General features: G+C 54.3%; 1 protein-coding gene and 1 long non-coding RNA gene across 2 annotated transcripts; one reads left to right on the top strand and one right to left on the bottom strand.

The window, feature by feature from the left end:
- Positions 1 to 1297: 1297 nt before the first annotated feature.
- LOC128928609 (uncharacterized) lies at positions 1298 to 7555 on the top strand. The gene is made up of 3 exons (XR_008473973.2): positions 1298 to 1797; positions 2219 to 2327; positions 7436 to 7555. It is a non-coding gene; the product is annotated as an uncharacterized LOC128928609 (long non-coding RNA).
- A 733-nt stretch (positions 7556 to 8288) lies between these two features.
- On the bottom strand, positions 8289 to 16714 carry TMEM119 (transmembrane protein 119). Its single transcript, XM_035257490.3, has 2 exons — positions 16612 to 16714; positions 8289 to 10828 (listed from the first exon to the last, which is right to left on the bottom strand). Exon 2 carries the CDS (start codon positions 10812 to 10814, stop codon positions 9966 to 9968), a length of 849 nt encoding a protein of 282 aa, XP_035113381.1. The 5' UTR covers positions 10815 to 10828; positions 16612 to 16714; the 3' UTR covers positions 8289 to 9965.
- Positions 16715 to 16985: the final 271 nt, after the last annotated feature.

The raw sequence follows: 16985 nt of genomic DNA on the forward strand, positions 1-16985 counted from the left end.
AGTCATGTGACTCTCCAAGACATTTATCTCCATCGCAGTCTGCTCCAAACCAGACAGTGCAAAGAATCAGATCTGGATAAAGACAAGACGTTCTTGTCTTATGAGAGGTCATGGGAAGAATTCAAAAGTGTTACTGGCTCCTCAATAGTTGGCCCAGTCCTCCACCCAGAGCTCTGCTGCGGGCCAGAATGTGGGGAAACCAGCCTTTGACCCACCCTGCTTGACTTAGGTTATATAGCAGAAAAGATTTCCAGAGATTGAGGGGTTGTTAGATCACCGAGAAAGGACCAAAGGAGCTGCGTTTCTCCCAGGAGTCTCTTAAAATAGCGGGTAGGCAGAGGAGTTGATCTCTCTGGGATGGATTAAAGTGGGGAAAGAGGCTAGTTTCTCCCAAGACCTTGTGTAAGAATTGAGTGATTTTTTTTTTTTTTTTTTTTAGATAGGGCCCACTCTGTCATTCAGGCTGTGCAGCAGCATAATCATGGCTCACTACAGCTCAACTTCCCGGTCTCAGTCAAGCGATTCTCCCACCTCAGCCTCCTGAGTAGCTGGGACTACAGGCATGCGCTACCATGCCCGGTTAATTTTTGTATTTTTTGTAGAGACAGGGTCTTGCCATGTTGTCCAGGCTGGGCTCGAACTCCTGGGCTCAAGCGATCTGCCTGCCTCCGCCTCTCAAAGGGCTGAGATTACAGGGGTGAGTCATCATGCCTGATCCAATTCTTTTTGTTTAGAGGAAAACGCTATCCTGTATCTTCTTTTCCTTTGGCGCTAACCACAATGCTGCACTGGAACTCGGGGTTTTGGACTCACCCGCTCCCCGAAATTCAGCACACGCCTCTTTCTTCCCTTCTCTGCCTAGCTGTGGTCCAGAAAGTGCAAGGAACCTGCCCCAGGTGCCACAGCCAGGGAGGGGGCAGGGCAGGACCTCCACCCTGGGGCTCCCAACCGAGGGCCAGGACCTGCCCAGGGACCCCCCCCCCCCCCGCCCGCCACCTCCACGTCGGATTCTGGAGAGCCCCAGGGCTGCGGGCCTGGACTCCAGACTCCGTGGACACTCAGTACCTCCCGCACGCAGCGCCTGGAGCAGAAGCAAGAGTGTGTGAGTCTAGCGGGCCTGGCGTGATCGCACCAGCCACGAGCCCCGGGTCAGGCCACCTCAGCCACCGTGGGCTTCCCGCGCTGTAAGATGGGGATAAACAGCAGCCCGTTGGGTTACCCTTGGCGGGGCTAGGAGGCTAAGCGCCCACCAGCCTGGGTTCCCCTCCCGGGCTAGGTGTGCGCATGCGCCGTTTGTGAAACGGCAGGAAGGGCTCGGCCCAGCGGAGGCGTTTGTGATCAAGCCTCCAGGCGGACCAGGAGGGACGCAGCACCCGGCGGCTGTGAAGATATCCGCTGCTGCCGACAGAGCTGTGGGGTCATGCAGACGTTGGACACATTGGATTTGGACCCCATCCCCCATTCATTCATTCAGGACACATTGGCTTTGGGCCCCATCCTCCATTCACTCATTCATGCATGCATACATACATTCATTCATCGAACTGCAGTCACGGTGAAGGAGTGGTTAATACTACAGGGTCCAGCAGCCCCAAGAGGTTCAAAGCTGGGCGCAGGCACTTTCTGGCTGTGTGAACTTGGGCAATCACTTCACCGCTCTGGGCTTCTGCACCTTCCTCTGTAGAACGTGGATAACAGCAGTCCTTCCCACAGCTTTGTGAAGACCTGAAGTATAGAAAGTGCTTAGTCCCATACCTGGTACACAGTCATGCTCAAGAAGTGATGGAAATCCTAATGGTGAGATTTAAACACTGAGGAAGGACAGAGGTGGGAGGTATGGGGGTCGAGGGGGTTTCCCTGAGCCCCTCATATCACAGCCATCCCCCCAGGGCAGGAGCATAGGAGATATCCAATTCCTCTGATGCCATGCATCCCCTCTGCTCCTCATTCAAGGGCCCAGCCTTGAAGAGGGCATAGTACTCCCTTCTCAACATTTATTGAGCACCTACTGAGTACCTAGCTCCAAACTGGACTCTAAGCATCAGGGCTCAGAGGAGGAGCCACCCAATCTCACAAATCAGAACTGCCCCAGGCAGCGTGCTCTTTAGAGCTTTCTGAGGGCAGGATCAGCAGCAGCATCAGAGTAGCCCTTCCTTATTCCATCCTGGGCCCTGGGCCACGCTCCCCGCCAGCATTTTCTCCTCTGGGCCCCCAACAGGGCAGGACCTGTGAAGCCCTGAGGCTCCAAGAGGAAGAGGAAGCTGCTCCACATCACAGCCTGGATGTGGAATTTGAAGGCTGGGATTTGAAACCAAGTCTCCTGGGAGGTGAGTCGGACATCTCAAGTTCTTCCCCAACTGTGCCTGAAGGACATTGCTACCCAGGCTCCATGCTGAAAAGTTTATATAGATGGGGACACAGCAGAGAGCAGGGGAAGATCCAGGTCACTCAGCTGGGTAATTGGCCCCGCTGGGTCCCCCTTCTCCTTCCACCTAGAAACGGCCCTGGTGCCTGCCCCAGATCAGCCCTAGCCTCTGGGCTCCCCCACACATGTCAGCAGCTACATCTCCAGCCACACTGGCCCAGACAACATCTAAGCCTTGGTTGTGGTTGCCCCACCTCAGAGGAAGACGGGGAACAGCTGAGGCATGACCCCTCACCCCACTGGGTGCACAGTCTCCGCAGAGGCATGCACGGATTGGAGGCCTTTCTCCCACCCAGAGGGTGGTGGGAACTGCCTCTTCTCCTGCCACATCCTTCTCCCCTCTCTGGGGTTTGTGGGTCTTACCGGGCTCCTGGCCCTGCTCTGGCCTCTCCAACACTTCCAGGCCCCTCTGCCCTGCCCTCCAATGAAAAGACGTTAAGACTGTAAAGTTTCAAGCATCTGAGACTCACTGATCTTATGATTCTGAAGCTTCTTAACTAGACCTGGAAAGAAAAGGTGACTCTAGAACAGCCGGATGTTTAGAGATAGAAGTTTCCCCCTTTCCCCTTCTGCAGCGCTGCACTGCACAGTTCACAGCTAACCACAGCTTACATTCCCACGGGGAGCCCATTCCAAGCACTTTAAAACGAACTCAACTCTCACCCACACTCCAAGGGAGGTACCACCATTATTGCCATTTCACAGATCAGGAAACTCAGGCCCATAGGGGTTAAGTGACTTATCCAAGGTCACACAGCCAGGAGATGGTAGAACTAGGATTCCAGCCCAGGTCATCTGAAACCTGCACCCCTAACCACCACACACACTTCTTGGAACATTTGTAAAGTGCATTCATATTTCTTAGCCTCACTGTATTCTAAGGGGAGAGGAGAGGCAGGGCAGGGGCTGTGGCCCCAGTGCCCCTCTTCCTTCCGCTGTCCTTTGCTGCCTGTAATCTTTGACCCAGTGACCCCTGGATGGGGAAGAAGAGGATGCAATCCTCATCCCTCTCCTTTCCCCTCCAGCTCTGACTATTGAGCCTGACTCCCCAGACTCTAAGGGAGAGACTGCAGGTGGTTACCCCAGGCCTGGACTCTCCAGCCTCCCAGGGCCCCCAAGGTGTCACTGCAGGGCCCCAGTGGGTGGCAGACGTCACAGGGTCCTCCAGCATCAGTGTCTCTGGCCAGAGCGGATTTATGAGCAGGGCTGTTTTTTGCTTTGCAGCTGCTGCCATAAACCCTGGACACCCCTGGGGAGAGGGAGCAGCTGCTGGGAAACCTCCCGGGCCCTGGAGCCATCGCCAAATCCCTGCTGCTATTTCTGAGCAGCCAAAAGAATCCTGAAATTAAAACCTCCTGAAAAATGGCAATTCCCCATCCCATCCCAGACAGATGAAGATCCTTCTCCCAAAATAGAAGAAGAACCAAGGAGGAAGCAGAGCTGAGCTGGACACAGCTCAAGACTGCCCACAGGAGATTCCTGCCCAGCTCTGCCCCACCCCAACCCCTGTCTGGTCCCCACATGCCCAACTATAAAATAAAGGGCTGGGATACTCAACTTTAGTACATCAGAATCACCTGCAGAGCTAAAACAGCACTCGGGAGTCCCAGGTGATGCTGATGCCCTCTGAACCTTGGAAGCTTCCCTCAGGTCACTTTCAGCTCACACATCCCCACTCTTCAAGGTTCAAGACTCCAACTACTGACTGTGTGATGTTGGATGAGTCACTTGACCTCTCTGAGTCTCCATTCTTCTTATCTATATAACGGAGAGAAAGAATGATCACCTCATCTTGAAGGCTGTGAGGAAAAAATCAAAGCACATTAGTAGTTCATAGCAACTTTCTTTGTAATGTCTAAAAACTGGAAGCCATCCAAGTGCCCATTAGCAGGTGAATGGATAAAGAAAGTGTGGTGCATTCAAACAACAGACTGCTACTCGGCAGTGAAAAGGAATGAGACACTGATACATACAAAAACATGAATACTTCATGTTTTTATCTGGCCCTGGCTAATTTTTTAATTTTTTTTTTTTAGAGATGGGGTTGGGGGGCAGTCTCACTACGTTTTCAGGCTGGTCTCAAACGCCTGGCCTCAAGTGATCCTCCTGTTTTTATTTCTCAAAGTGCTGGGATTACAGGCCACTGGGCCTGGTCAAATTGTACACTTTAAATATGTGGATTTTATCGTGTGTCAGTTAACCCTCGGTAAAGCAGTAAAAAATATTATTGGTAAAGCGTCAGCCATGTACATGATAGTCCTTTTACAAATGGCAGCTATTCCTATTATTAATCACTGTAGCTACGTCTAGACGATTCTTTGATTAATTTTCATCTGTTCCACTAGAATACAGCCTCAGGTCTGTTTTGCTAACACTGCGTTCCTAATACCCAGCACATAGTAGGTGCTTGTGAAATAGTTGTGGTTGGATATTGGAGAAGCTATGAACCTGCTACTTTCTCCTGAGCCACTTCAGAACACAGGGGGTTAATTAATCCCAGCAGGAGCAGATTGCATGCTTCTAAGACTGTGAATGAGAACCAGGACAGGCATGACCCACAGTCAACACCCCTGGGAGGAGGACAGGGGAGGTCTAAACAGGGATGCGGGACCCATGATGAACACACACCCCACTGCACTGATAGTGGAGGGCTTGGCCTTTAGAACATTGATATGTTCTAAAATGAGGCAGCTGAAGACCCTTGAGGAACTAGACAGACTGGGTTCAAATCCCAGCTTTGCTGGGCTGTATGACCTCAGGCAAGTCACTGCAACACTCTGAGCCTCAGTTTTCTCATCTGTACAACACGGGTACTGACATTGCTCAGCTCTCTGTGGGGAGTGCTGTGAGGGTTAAATATGGTTATGGATTATGGTACATTGATTCACGTGCTCTCCTTTAGGCTTACACACTTGTACTTGCACACACACGGAACCTTTAATGTGTGCCAGGAACCATGCCAAGTGCTAGGAGGCAGGCTAGGCCAACCCCCAGGTCTCTCTCCTTGTGGACTCTACATCTTGGCAGTGACAATTGTTCAGCTGTATCCTCAGAGACTCTGATGTCATTGGTGTAGGTGGGGCCTGGGAGCCAGTATTTTTGATTTTTTATACAGATAGGGTCTTACCATGTTACCCAGACTGGTCTTGAAATTCTGATCCCAAGCAATCCTCCTGTCTCAACCTCCCAAAGTACTGGAATTACAGACATGAGCCAGCATACCTGGCCTAGATGTCAACTTTTTTTCAAGACGGGGTCCCGCTCTGTCTCTGAGGCTGGAGGGCAGGGGTTGATTGCTGCTCACTGCAGCCTCAACCTCCTGGGCTCAGTTAATCCTCCTGCCTTAGCCTCCCAAATAGCTGGGACCACAGGTGCCCACCACCGCTCCTGGATGTTTTTTATTATTACTATTTTAAAGACAGGGTCCCCCTGTGTTGCCCAGGCTGATCTCAAACTCTTAGTACAAACTCCTGCCTTGGCCTCCCAAAGTGCTGGGATTACAGGTGTGAGCCACCCAGCACTGGCTGGGAGCCAGTATTTTGTTAAACTCCCAGGTAATCCCTATATGCAGGGTGGAGACACCTGCTACATGGGGTAGGGTCATTCCCTCTTTATACACATAAAAACGGAGGCCCAGAGAGATGAGGTGACTTGCCCAAGGCCACACAGCTAAGAAAGAGTGGAGCTGTGACTGACAGACAAGGTGACCATGGGACCAGAATCACCTTAAACATCACAAGAGAGTTAAAGACAATGTGCCCAGCGGAGATGTGCCCACAGCCCGATCCCGCTCTCACCTTCAACTTCACCCAATCAGGGAACTCTCAGCCCTCCAGGGCTGATCAGAGCAGACCAAGGGGCTGGGGAGGAATCCCACTTCCAGCCAGTGGCCCTTTAGCTCCCCCAGCACCCACACAGGTGACCAGAATCCCCCATCTCCACCCTGAGCTGGGGTCCATGTCTTGGGGTAGTTCTCTCTTCCTCCCCCTCCTCCTTTAAAATGACAGCAGGCCTGGCTCGGGGACAGGGTCACAGGCTGGGAGCAGCTGTGCCACTTTACAAGCCCAGAGACAGTGGGGGACTGTCCAGGCCTTGGCAGACTTCTGGGCCCCTGAGAACAGTGGAACCCTCTCCCCAAGCCTCAAGCCCAATACTCCCCCGACCCTGCCTACCCCGCCCCCCACCCGGCAACCACCGTCTCCCTCTATGGCCCAATGTTCACTGGTGCCAGCTAGATGTGTGTCCATAAAATGCCTCTCTAGGTAACCCCATCGAAGATTGGAGGAGTTTTCAGCAGGAGAGGAACCCTGCTATCCTCTTCCCAAGGGATTCACTCACTCATTCATTCTTTCATTCATTCATTCTTCAAAGAAGCATTAGAGCCCGTTGGAGAATTCAAACACTGGGGTCAGACTGCTGGGCTGCAATTCTGGCTGTGGGACCTCAGCAGCCAACATCATCACTTCTCTTGGCCTCAGTTTCCTCATCTGTGACACAGGAATAATAACAGAGCCCACCCCAGAGGGCTGCAAATCTCAACGAGTTAATGATGCCGAGTGCTGAGAGCAGGGCCTGGCACATAACAGGGACTATTAATTGGAAGCTATTATTATCATTGAGCTAAGGGACTGTGGAAGAGGGATGGGGTGGAAGCTATCAGGGAAGGCTCCCAGGAGGAAAGGACATCTAGACCCAAAGCTAAAGGATGAGGGGGAATTAGCAAGGCAGAAGGGGTTGGGAGGGGTGGAAAGGTGTCATAGGCAGAAGGAACAGCAGCTGTAAAAGCTCAGAGGTGAGGAAGAGGTGAACTGCATTGGTGCCCAGGCCGCCTCCTTCATCCAGCTCCCACCAGTCTTGGGGGCCACAGGCCATGACTGAGGTCACAAACTCCATGTCCTCTGGAGAGCCCCGCTGATCGTTAGTGGAGGGCTGCAGTCAGGAGCTGCTGATCAGGGAGTTTGCCCCTGCCTGCTCCCCCAGGGTCTCTAATGACTGTTTCTGTTTTACTAGATTTTTGTGTATCAGTCACGTCCCAACACCTAAGACCCCGCAGGAGCTTAGCAACAAGAAGAAAGCACAGCCCATGAACCCAGAGAAGTTGAACAATTTGATCAGAGCCTCGCAGCACAGGTATTCCTCTTCCACCCTCCCGCTGTTTTCCGCAGGCCAGGCCGGGCCGAGAAAGGGAGGGTCCTTCCCCACTGAGTGAGACAGAGGCCATTGTGTGTTATGAAACCCAAACCTCAGGGGCCCCCTCTGGGTGGAGGTGGGGTCGGTGGAGGGGAGGGGCTGCAGGGGATGGCCTACTGCCCCCCCAACCCCAGGGACCCAGCACATGCTCCCAGCCCCAGCCACATCTGGATTCCAGCTGGCAGCTCCTGAGGCCCAGGGTGCAGGGGAGAAGTTACTGCAGGAACTTGCCATCAAAGACCTAGAGGAGGTTGGTGGGCAGGAGACAAAAGACAGAGGCCGACTGCAGGGCCAGCGCACACCTCCTACCCCACAGTCCTGGCCAAGGCTGCAGTGAGGGGGGCACTGTCCGAGCCCCACCCCAGTCCTTAGCCACCTGCAGGGGAAACAGAGGTGAGTGACTCTCCCATGGCCACAGTCAGTGGCAGAGCCGGGTGTGGAACCTGGATCTGTGTGGCCACAAGTCCAGAGCTGGTACTCCACCCCTGGGGACACGAGTTCCAGCCCATTCCTCGGAGCTCTGGTCTTTCCTTTCTTTCCCATATCAATCTGTCCCTTCAGCCTCCATGGCTGGGCTGAGGTGTTTCCCCAGAAAGTTGTCCCCATCCCATGCAAGAGCCCCTCCCCAGCAGGCTCATTCCCCGTGCCTCCTAGAAAACCGGTGAGACTTCAGGCCAGAATAAAGGTTTATTGTGCTGGTGCGTTATATCTTAGCACCTGGAGAGCTGTGCGGAGGTTGGGGGAGCCCCAGATGGAGGGATGGGGGAGAGGACCCCCGCCAGAGCCTCCATAAAGCAGGACAGAGCCCAGGCTCCCTGTCGAGGACTGACAAATATTGTGGACACAGGCTGCCAGACAATGTGTGAGCGAAGGGGGGTGGCCAGGGCCCCCATGCTCCAGGCTGGGCGTCAGAAACCCTCCCCAGTCCCTCGGACTCCCCAGGGTGGAGGTTCCCTCAAACACAGCCACTGGCTTCCAGGCTGCTTCGGAGGCCAGATGGGAAGAGTTCCATTCATTCACCCCAATGAGAAATTCACCCCCAGGCAGGAGGTGCTTGGGGAGCACTTGAGAGGGTTTAAATGCCCTACCCCCACATCCCTAATCCTGGACCAACCAGAAACGGGGCACCTTCAGGAAAGTTAACAGCCGTATTTTCCAGAGTGGGTGCTGCAGGACTTAACCCTGTAGCTGTTTAAAAAAGTAGTTTGGGCTGGGAGCAGTGGCTCACACCTGTAATCCCAGCACTTTGGGAGGCCGAGGAGAGCGGATCACCTGAAGGTCAGGAGTTCCAGACCAGCCTGGCCAACATGGTGAAGCCCAATTTCTACTAAAAATACAAAAATTAGCCAGGTGTGGTGGTGGGCACCTGTAATCCCAGCTACTCGGGAGGCTGAGGCAGGAGAATCGCTTGAACCTGGGAGGTGGAGGTTGCAGTGAGCTGAGGTTGCGGTGAGCTGAGATGGCGCTACTGGACTCCAGCCTGAGCAACAGAGCGAGCCTCCGTCTCAAAGAAAAAAATAAATCTTGATTCCAAAGAACGCCTCAGGGAAGCTAGTCTGGGAAATGCTCATTTAGGGACCTGTCATCATGTGTGTGTGCAGGGGACCTCTCACAGAAATGTCCTGATTAACCACACCCACTTCTGCTACTAGAGCGCTAAGCACAGGCGGGACGACACTAAAATATTCAGCATTGAGAGGACACAAGAAGAGGACAATTTTCAGTTCCAAACTATTGCCTCTCGCCAGGCCACATGTTGTCTTACGAAGGCTGAGCACCTCGGCATCTCTCATCCAGCCTCTTCCAAAACTCCCACTTACTCTTTGCTCCCTTGATGGAAAAGCAGTGATATTTGCCCCGTGGATGACCTGCGACGTATGATTCCCAAATGACGTGGCTGATTTAGTGGACTGTTTTTTGTTTTGTAGAGATGGGGGTCTCACAATGTTGCCAGGGCTGGTTTTGAAATCTTCGTCTCAAGTGATGTCCACTTGGCCTCCCAAAACGCTGGGATTATAGGCATGAGCCTCCACACCCAGCCTCGAGGGATGTTTAATCTTGACTGTCACAGGGACACGTGCCCTCCCTCGCCTTCTCAGGGGAGCTGTGCTTTAGGATATAGCCCTTTGGGGCTGCAGAGGTGAAGGATGTCAGCACTTGGTTAGATTCCTCCTGGGGACCGGGGAACCAGCATCTCTGTCTGCTGTAGAATCAGGACATGCTGGGATTGGCACCACAGGGTGGCCGAGGAGGGAGTGTCAGGAAGCACTCAGGACTGAAGGCCTTTTCATGCCCAGGGAGGTGACCAGTTGGGGCCCCAACAGTCAGGGCTGGCAGCCCGGGAGGCCTGTTAGACACTGGGGTGGACGCTGTTGCAAGTGCAGGAGGCTTTGGGGGGACCCTCTGGTCCCTGGGCTTCCTGGGCTAACAAGAGGGGCCCTTCCAGCTCCCCTTGGCCCTCACCGGCCACCAGAGCCCCCTCAGGCCCCCCTGAGCATGGTTCCTCCTGCACCTCTGGTGTCTCCACCGGGACTCCATGTCCCTGGACTTCCTGGTTCCCATCCTGGCTGCCCTTCTCTTCCTCCGTTCCCCTGCCCTCCACCATCCTGGCTCCATCCCCACCACCTGGTGCAGGCCTGGTGGGGGACCTGAGGTTCTGGGTGGCAGCCAGGATGTCGGCCTGGAGCTGCTGGGAGGAATCCAGGGCTTCCTCGGGCCGGCTGTCGGGGGCCCTGTCAGGGACCTCACTGAAGGCCCGGGAGCCCCCGGCTCGGTCAGTCTGGTCCACATACTTCTTCTTGGGGAAGGATGACGGGTAATAGGCCGAGGCCTTGTGCTTCTGCCGGGTGATGACTGCGGCACAGACAATGAACATCAGCAGAAAGGCCAGGGAGCCCACCACGGCTATCAGCATCACGTACTGGCGGAAGAAGTCCACAATCCCATCTAGGAAGTTGGTGGGGTGTGAGGGGCCCCCCAGAGATGTGGGCTGGGGTCCCGTCGCTGTGGGGCTGAGGGCTGGGGTCCAAGCTGGTGGGAGGCTCGGGGAGGAGTCCGATGAGCCCTCAGCCTCCCCACTACCTGCCACGTCCTCTGGGAACGAGGTCTTCAGGGGCACAGAGCGGGAGTTGGTGCCAGGCACAGACCCCAGGAGCAGCAACAGAGGGATGAGGAGGCCGGGGGCTGCCGCCAAAACCATGGTGCCCCCAGGACCTGTGAGACACGAGGGAGGAGAGAAGTCATGGTGGGATTCTAGGGTGTCAGATTCAGCAACAGGCTCGCCAGCCCCCAGGAGGAACAGGGAGCATGAAACATCTTCCAGCAAGTCCCTTCCATTCGCAGGGCCTGAGCCCCGCTGGTTCAGATGTGGGGTACAGATGTGCTCCCCCACTTCCCTGGAGGCCCAGGGGTCCAGGGGCTAAATCTTATTCATCTCAGCCTCCTCAGGGTTTTTGGCCCCATATCTGGTATACAGTAAGTGCTCAATAAATGTACTCTGACTGACCTGGCTGAATTAATAATGATAACTTACACTTTCATGGCTTCATGTGTCAGCCACTGTTTTAAGTTTCTTACACGGAATTTCTCATTGAATCCGGATCACTGCCCAGTGTGGGAGGTTCTGATTAGGCCCATTTTGCAGATGAAAAAACTGAGGCTGAGAGGGACATGGTGACTTGCCAGGGAAGAGCTAGAGTCTGGATCCAAGCAGGAAGGGAGAAAGGATGGCAGGGCTGAGTAAGTGAGAAACCAAGTGAGTGACTGAGGGAGCCGAGTGACACCCCACCCCCTACCCACCACCCTGAGACCCTTCCCTCCAGCCTCCAGCCCTTCTCTGGTCCCGTTCCCCTTAGGCTCTTGTCCCCATGCTTTGGGCGGCCAAAGTGGCTTCACATGGCCACATCCTGGTGGTTCTGGGGCTTTCTCAAATCTTCCCCTGGCCAGCTCTACCTTCTTCTGCAAGAGATTCCTAGGGGCCCAGGCGGAGTGGCTCATGCCTATAATCCCAGCACTTTGGGAAGCTAAGATAGGCAAATCATTTGAGGTCAGGAGTTCAAGACCAGCCTGGCCAACATGGTAAAACCCCATCTCTACTAAAAATACAAAAATGAGCTGGGCGTGGTGGCATGAACCTGTAATCCTACCTACTTGGGAGGCCCAGGCAGAAAAATCACTTGAACCTGGGTGGTGGAGGTTGCAGTGAGCCGAGATGATGCCACTGTACTCTCCAGCATGGGCAACAGAGTGAGAACCTACCTCAAGAAAAGAAAAGGGGGAAAAAAAGAAGATTCCTAGGGTTTGAAGCCCCTAGGTCTCTGAGCTAGGCAGGGGGCCTGGATGCCAGGGGCATGCATGGGCAGCCCTGCCCCCACCCCACCCTCACCCCCAGGCTCCAAGCAGGAGCCAGGATGGGCCCTGGGGTGGGGAAGTCCTGGTGCCTGAGACTAAGCTGAGCTGCCAACACGCCCCACCCCCACTAGATGGGAACCAGATGAGCCCAGGGCCTCCCTGCCCGGCTGGAAGGTTGCTCCCGGGTGAACCCCAAGACCCCGCCTGGCCCAGACAGCACCACTGATGAATTAATTCCTCATGGCCAGAGTTTGACAGAGGAGCTGAGTTTCAAAACACTAACTCTCCCAGCCGGTGAGCTGGGGGCTCCCAGCTGCTCAGACAAACCCAGGGACAATTCACTGTGCTGCCTCTGACAACGCCTGCCATGCCCAGCGGGTGTCCTGGTCCCCCCAGCTGGCTTGAGTTTAGAGGCTCCAACACAGAAAAGTCTTAGGATCCCCTGTACTGAGGCCTGAGGGGACTGAAGTGGAGAGACAAGAGGTCCAGAGGGCAGGCCTGGGGCCACACACAAGTTCCCGGGCTGGAGGAGGAAGTCAGGTTCCCAAGGCCTTGGCTGTGGTCACACCTCCAGCATCTGGGCCTCAGGGCCTGCTTGGCTAAGCAGAGGACACTACCTTCCCCACAGGTACCAGGAGGCTTCCGGAGGAGAGGTAAGACCCAGGTTGGGCCATTTAGGGGCTTGTTCCAGGTGACCTGAGGCTTCTCTGAGACACGGCTTCCATTGAAATTAATTGCATCAGCCAGGTGTGGTGGCTCATGCCTGTAATCCCAGCATTTTGGGAGACCAAGGTGAGAAGATCACTTGAGCTCAGGAGTTCAAGATTAGCCTGGTCAACACAGCAAAATCCTGTCTCTACTAAAAACACCAAAAATTAGCCAGGCATAGTGATCCCAGGTACCAAGCAGGCTGAGGTGGGAGAATCACCTGAGCCCGGGATGTTGAGGCTGCAGTGAGCAGAGGTGGTGCTACATTCCAGCCTGGGTAACAAAGCAAGACCCTGACTCAAAAGAAAAGAAAGAAATTAATTGTGCTGACATAAATGTGAACAAACTGGCTTAGATGGCAAAAAATAAAAAATAATTCCAGGACATAAAAAGAGGCAAAACTGGCCAGGCGTGGTGGCTCACATTTGTAATCCCAGCACTTTGGGAGGCCGAGGCTGGAGGATTGATTGAGGGCAAGAATTTGGGCAACATAGTGAGACCCCCTCTCTACAGAAAAATTGAAAAGTAACCAGGTCTGGTGGTGTGTGCCTGTAGTCCCAGCTACTTGGGAGGATCACTTGAGCCCAGGAGTTCAGGACCAGCCTGGGCAACATAGAGAAACCTCCAACTCTATGAAATATATTAAATTATTTCAATTTTTTGAAAAAGAGACAAAGCTTCTCGGGCTCATTTTAAATGAGCTGGTCGCCATGCTTTCCTCGGGGGTACTCATCTGAGCTCTCTTCATGCCTTTAATCCTGCAAGAGCCATTTTCTCCATTTTACAGATGAGGAAACAGAGGTTCAGAGACAGACAGTGACTTGCCCAAGGACACACAGATGGTGAGTAGCTGAGCTGGGATTCGAACCTTCCTCTGTCTGATCCCAGGAGTTTACACGCATCACACTCAAACTCATACACAGCCATACACACACAGGCACACACACCACACACACAAAACCATGCACACATGCCACACACACACACCCATACACACCCGACACACAGCTATGCACACACATCCTCCCACACACACCCATCATACATACATACATATACTACACACAATCATACACACACATGCACACACACCACACACCCATATATACACATGCACACACTGCACACACAATCATATATACACATGCCACACACACCCATATGCACACATACATATACTACACACATATATACACATGCACACACTGTACACACAATCATATAAACACACCACACACACCCATATACACACATACATATACTACACACAGTCATATACACACATGCACACACAACCATGCACACACACCACACACACATCTCTACACGCATGCACATACTACACAATTATACACTCATGAACACACAGCCATGCCACACACCCATATACACGGATGCACATGCTACATACATAATCATACACACATGCACACACAACTGCACACACAACCATGCACACATGCCACACACCTATATACACATGTACATGCTACACACACAACCATGCACACATGACACACTACACACACATACACATGCACACACACCACAGACACAACCATGCACACACACACACCCATATGTATATGCACAGACTACGCACACATGCATACACTACACACACACACAACCACACACACACACTCACACAACCATACACATACACCACACACACCTACACAAGCACACACACATGCACACACCACACACTCTAGGCCAGGAATGGCTTGTTCCCGCTGGTGGACATCACCTTTCAGTTGCTAAATGAGGTGCAGGACCCCCTCCCCTCTCTAGCACCTGTTAGCAAATGTTCCTACAGATACCCTTGAGCTTTGGGGCTGTGTCCTGCCCGTCGCCTCCCAGCCTCCTGCCCCCAGTCAAGCCCAGGAGAGAGCTTTCAGGGCAACAACGGCCACTTCTCACTGCAGAGGGCATCTGGGACTGTGGGTGGCTGGAGGCCCGCTCAAGTTCTGGCTGGGTCAAGAATCCCAGCTCCATCGGGTCCAGCTCTGCATCTGGCTCCGGTGGGCCTCACTTTCCTCATCCATAAGTTGGGACAGGGTGACCACCGGTGGCACCTCCCAGAGCTGTTAGGGTCGCACGAGACAACTTTCAGAGAGTGCCTGATGCAGAGCGGCTGAGCCCTGAGGAATGGTGAGGTCTGGGGTAGCTGAATTCCTGCCCTAGCCGAGGTCCAGGTTCAGCCAGCAATTTCCCACCCTGAGCAGATGAATGAGCGCCCTCGCTGGATGGGAACATGAGCTCACCGTCTGTTCCAGCTGCCGCCCAGGGAAAGACCAACCTTTTCACTCCGTTCAGTGAAACTTCCTCAGCTCTGGTCACTGAGGAATGCAGAACCAAACACACAGGTACACACACACACACATGCACACATACACACACGTACACACAACACACACACACGAAGTCAGAGGTAGAGGGCAAGAAAGGATAACACACAAACTGCCACTGACTCTTCAAGGCTGAAACCCTGACTCTCAGACTCCCCTGCACCCCACAACCCCTCCTGGCTCCTAGGGAAAGGTGGGGCAATGTGTGGAGGACCTGACCCCACCTGCAGCCAGCAGAGCTCGCAGGAGATGGCTGTGTGGCCCTGGGCGGCCCTTGCCCTCTCTGGGCCTCCGTTTCCCATCTGTGGATGAAGCACTGGCCTGGCTGGCTCTGGAAGCATCATTCTGCCTGCCCGGTGCCCCCCACCTCCTCCTGGACCCTAATTTTTTCAAGCACTCAGAATTTCACAGGCCATTAGGTGCTGGGGTGAGGCCCAACACTTCTTGCTTCATCCTAGAGGCAACTCAGGTCCAGAGACTGGGAACTGCCTGCCCAGGTCATACAGCAAATCAAGGCCGAGCCCGGCAAAGCCCTGAAAAGAGAGGCCTTTCTTGGTATATTCCAGAGGAGGTCACATCCCAGCTACGTGTCCTTGTGCTGGGCATGTCACCTCTCTGAGCCTCAGTTTCCATACCTGTACAGTGAGGATAAGAGCCACCTCCCTGGACTGTTGTTAGGAAAACACGCTGCCGTGCTTGGCACATAGTGGGTGCCAATTATCATGGACCATGTGATTGCCCAGGACTCCCCCCCGAGGGACACCTCAGGCAGGGCTGTCTGTATAAGTGTGACAAACTCCCTAAGACAGTCCTGAGTATGTGGAGGAGTACATCCACCCCTTGAGGCCTGGGGACCCCAAGACTTGGGGCTAGGGGGCCAGCCTCTGCCCCACTCCCACCTAGAGACTGGTGGCCTTAGGGAGAGGGGTGGCCCTTGGAAACCTGGCTTCAATTAGTGGCCTTGTGTGGGGGAGGGGGTTCTGGTTGGAACGCTGCACATGCCTCCCACCCCAGGACCAGCCGAGGACAGGGACCTGGGCCCCTGAAGGTCTGAATGGGGAAAGAGGTCCTGGGGGCACAGCGCCCCTCTGTGTGCACGCGCGTGCGCGCGCACACACACACACAGCAGCATGGACACACAATATAAAGACACACAACACAGGCACACCGACTCACACAACACTAAGACACCCGGCAGCACTCTCACAGCCCACACACACAGAGATCACACACATACACAACCCCCAACACACAGCCGATCCCACACACAGGACAATATGGTCCACACCACCCTCAGATGGATCCTGGAAGCAACAGCCGGGCGTCCACTTGCGGAGAAATGGAAGCAACACACCTCCTACACCAAGGCCCCAGCCACACACGCACAACACTCTGGCCCACCCCAGCCCACCCTAACACTGCACGTGGGTCTCAGATTCCATCTCACTCGTGCACGTAACACCAAACACACACTCAAAGCACACACACACTTAGAGAGGCCCCCCAGAGTGCTCAGAGAGTCCCCAGTCCCTAAGCTCCAAGACAGCCCCAGGCTCTCAGGACAGAGGAGGGGACCCCAGGACTCACCAGTTCCTTGGCTCACAGAACTGGGTGCTCCTGCCGAATGGAGTGAGAGTGGGGTGCGCCTGGGCTGGGAGAGACAGTCTGCGCTGGTGCCCAGGGCTGCTCTGGGCTGGCGCCTGCCCGCCCTCCCTCCTTCTGTCCCTCCTCCCGTCCCTCCTCCTTCCTCCCTCCCCGGCTGGGCCTCGGGGCCAGCTTGATTTCATTAAGAGGGTTTGGGGTGGGGACAGGGGGAGGGGAGGGGCTGCTCTCAGGCCACACGCAATCCCACCCTTGCTCACACTCCTGCTCTGGGGAAGACCAGATGTGGTGCTTCCTCCCTGACCTCAGGTCCCCAGAGCAGGATGAGACAGACAGACAGACAGACAGGGTTGTCCTGC

Source organism: Callithrix jacchus, chromosome 9 (assembly GCF_049354715.1).
Source record: "Callithrix jacchus isolate 240 chromosome 9, calJac240_pri, whole genome shotgun sequence".
Taxonomy (NCBI): Eukaryota; Metazoa; Chordata; class Mammalia; order Primates; family Cebidae; genus Callithrix; species Callithrix jacchus.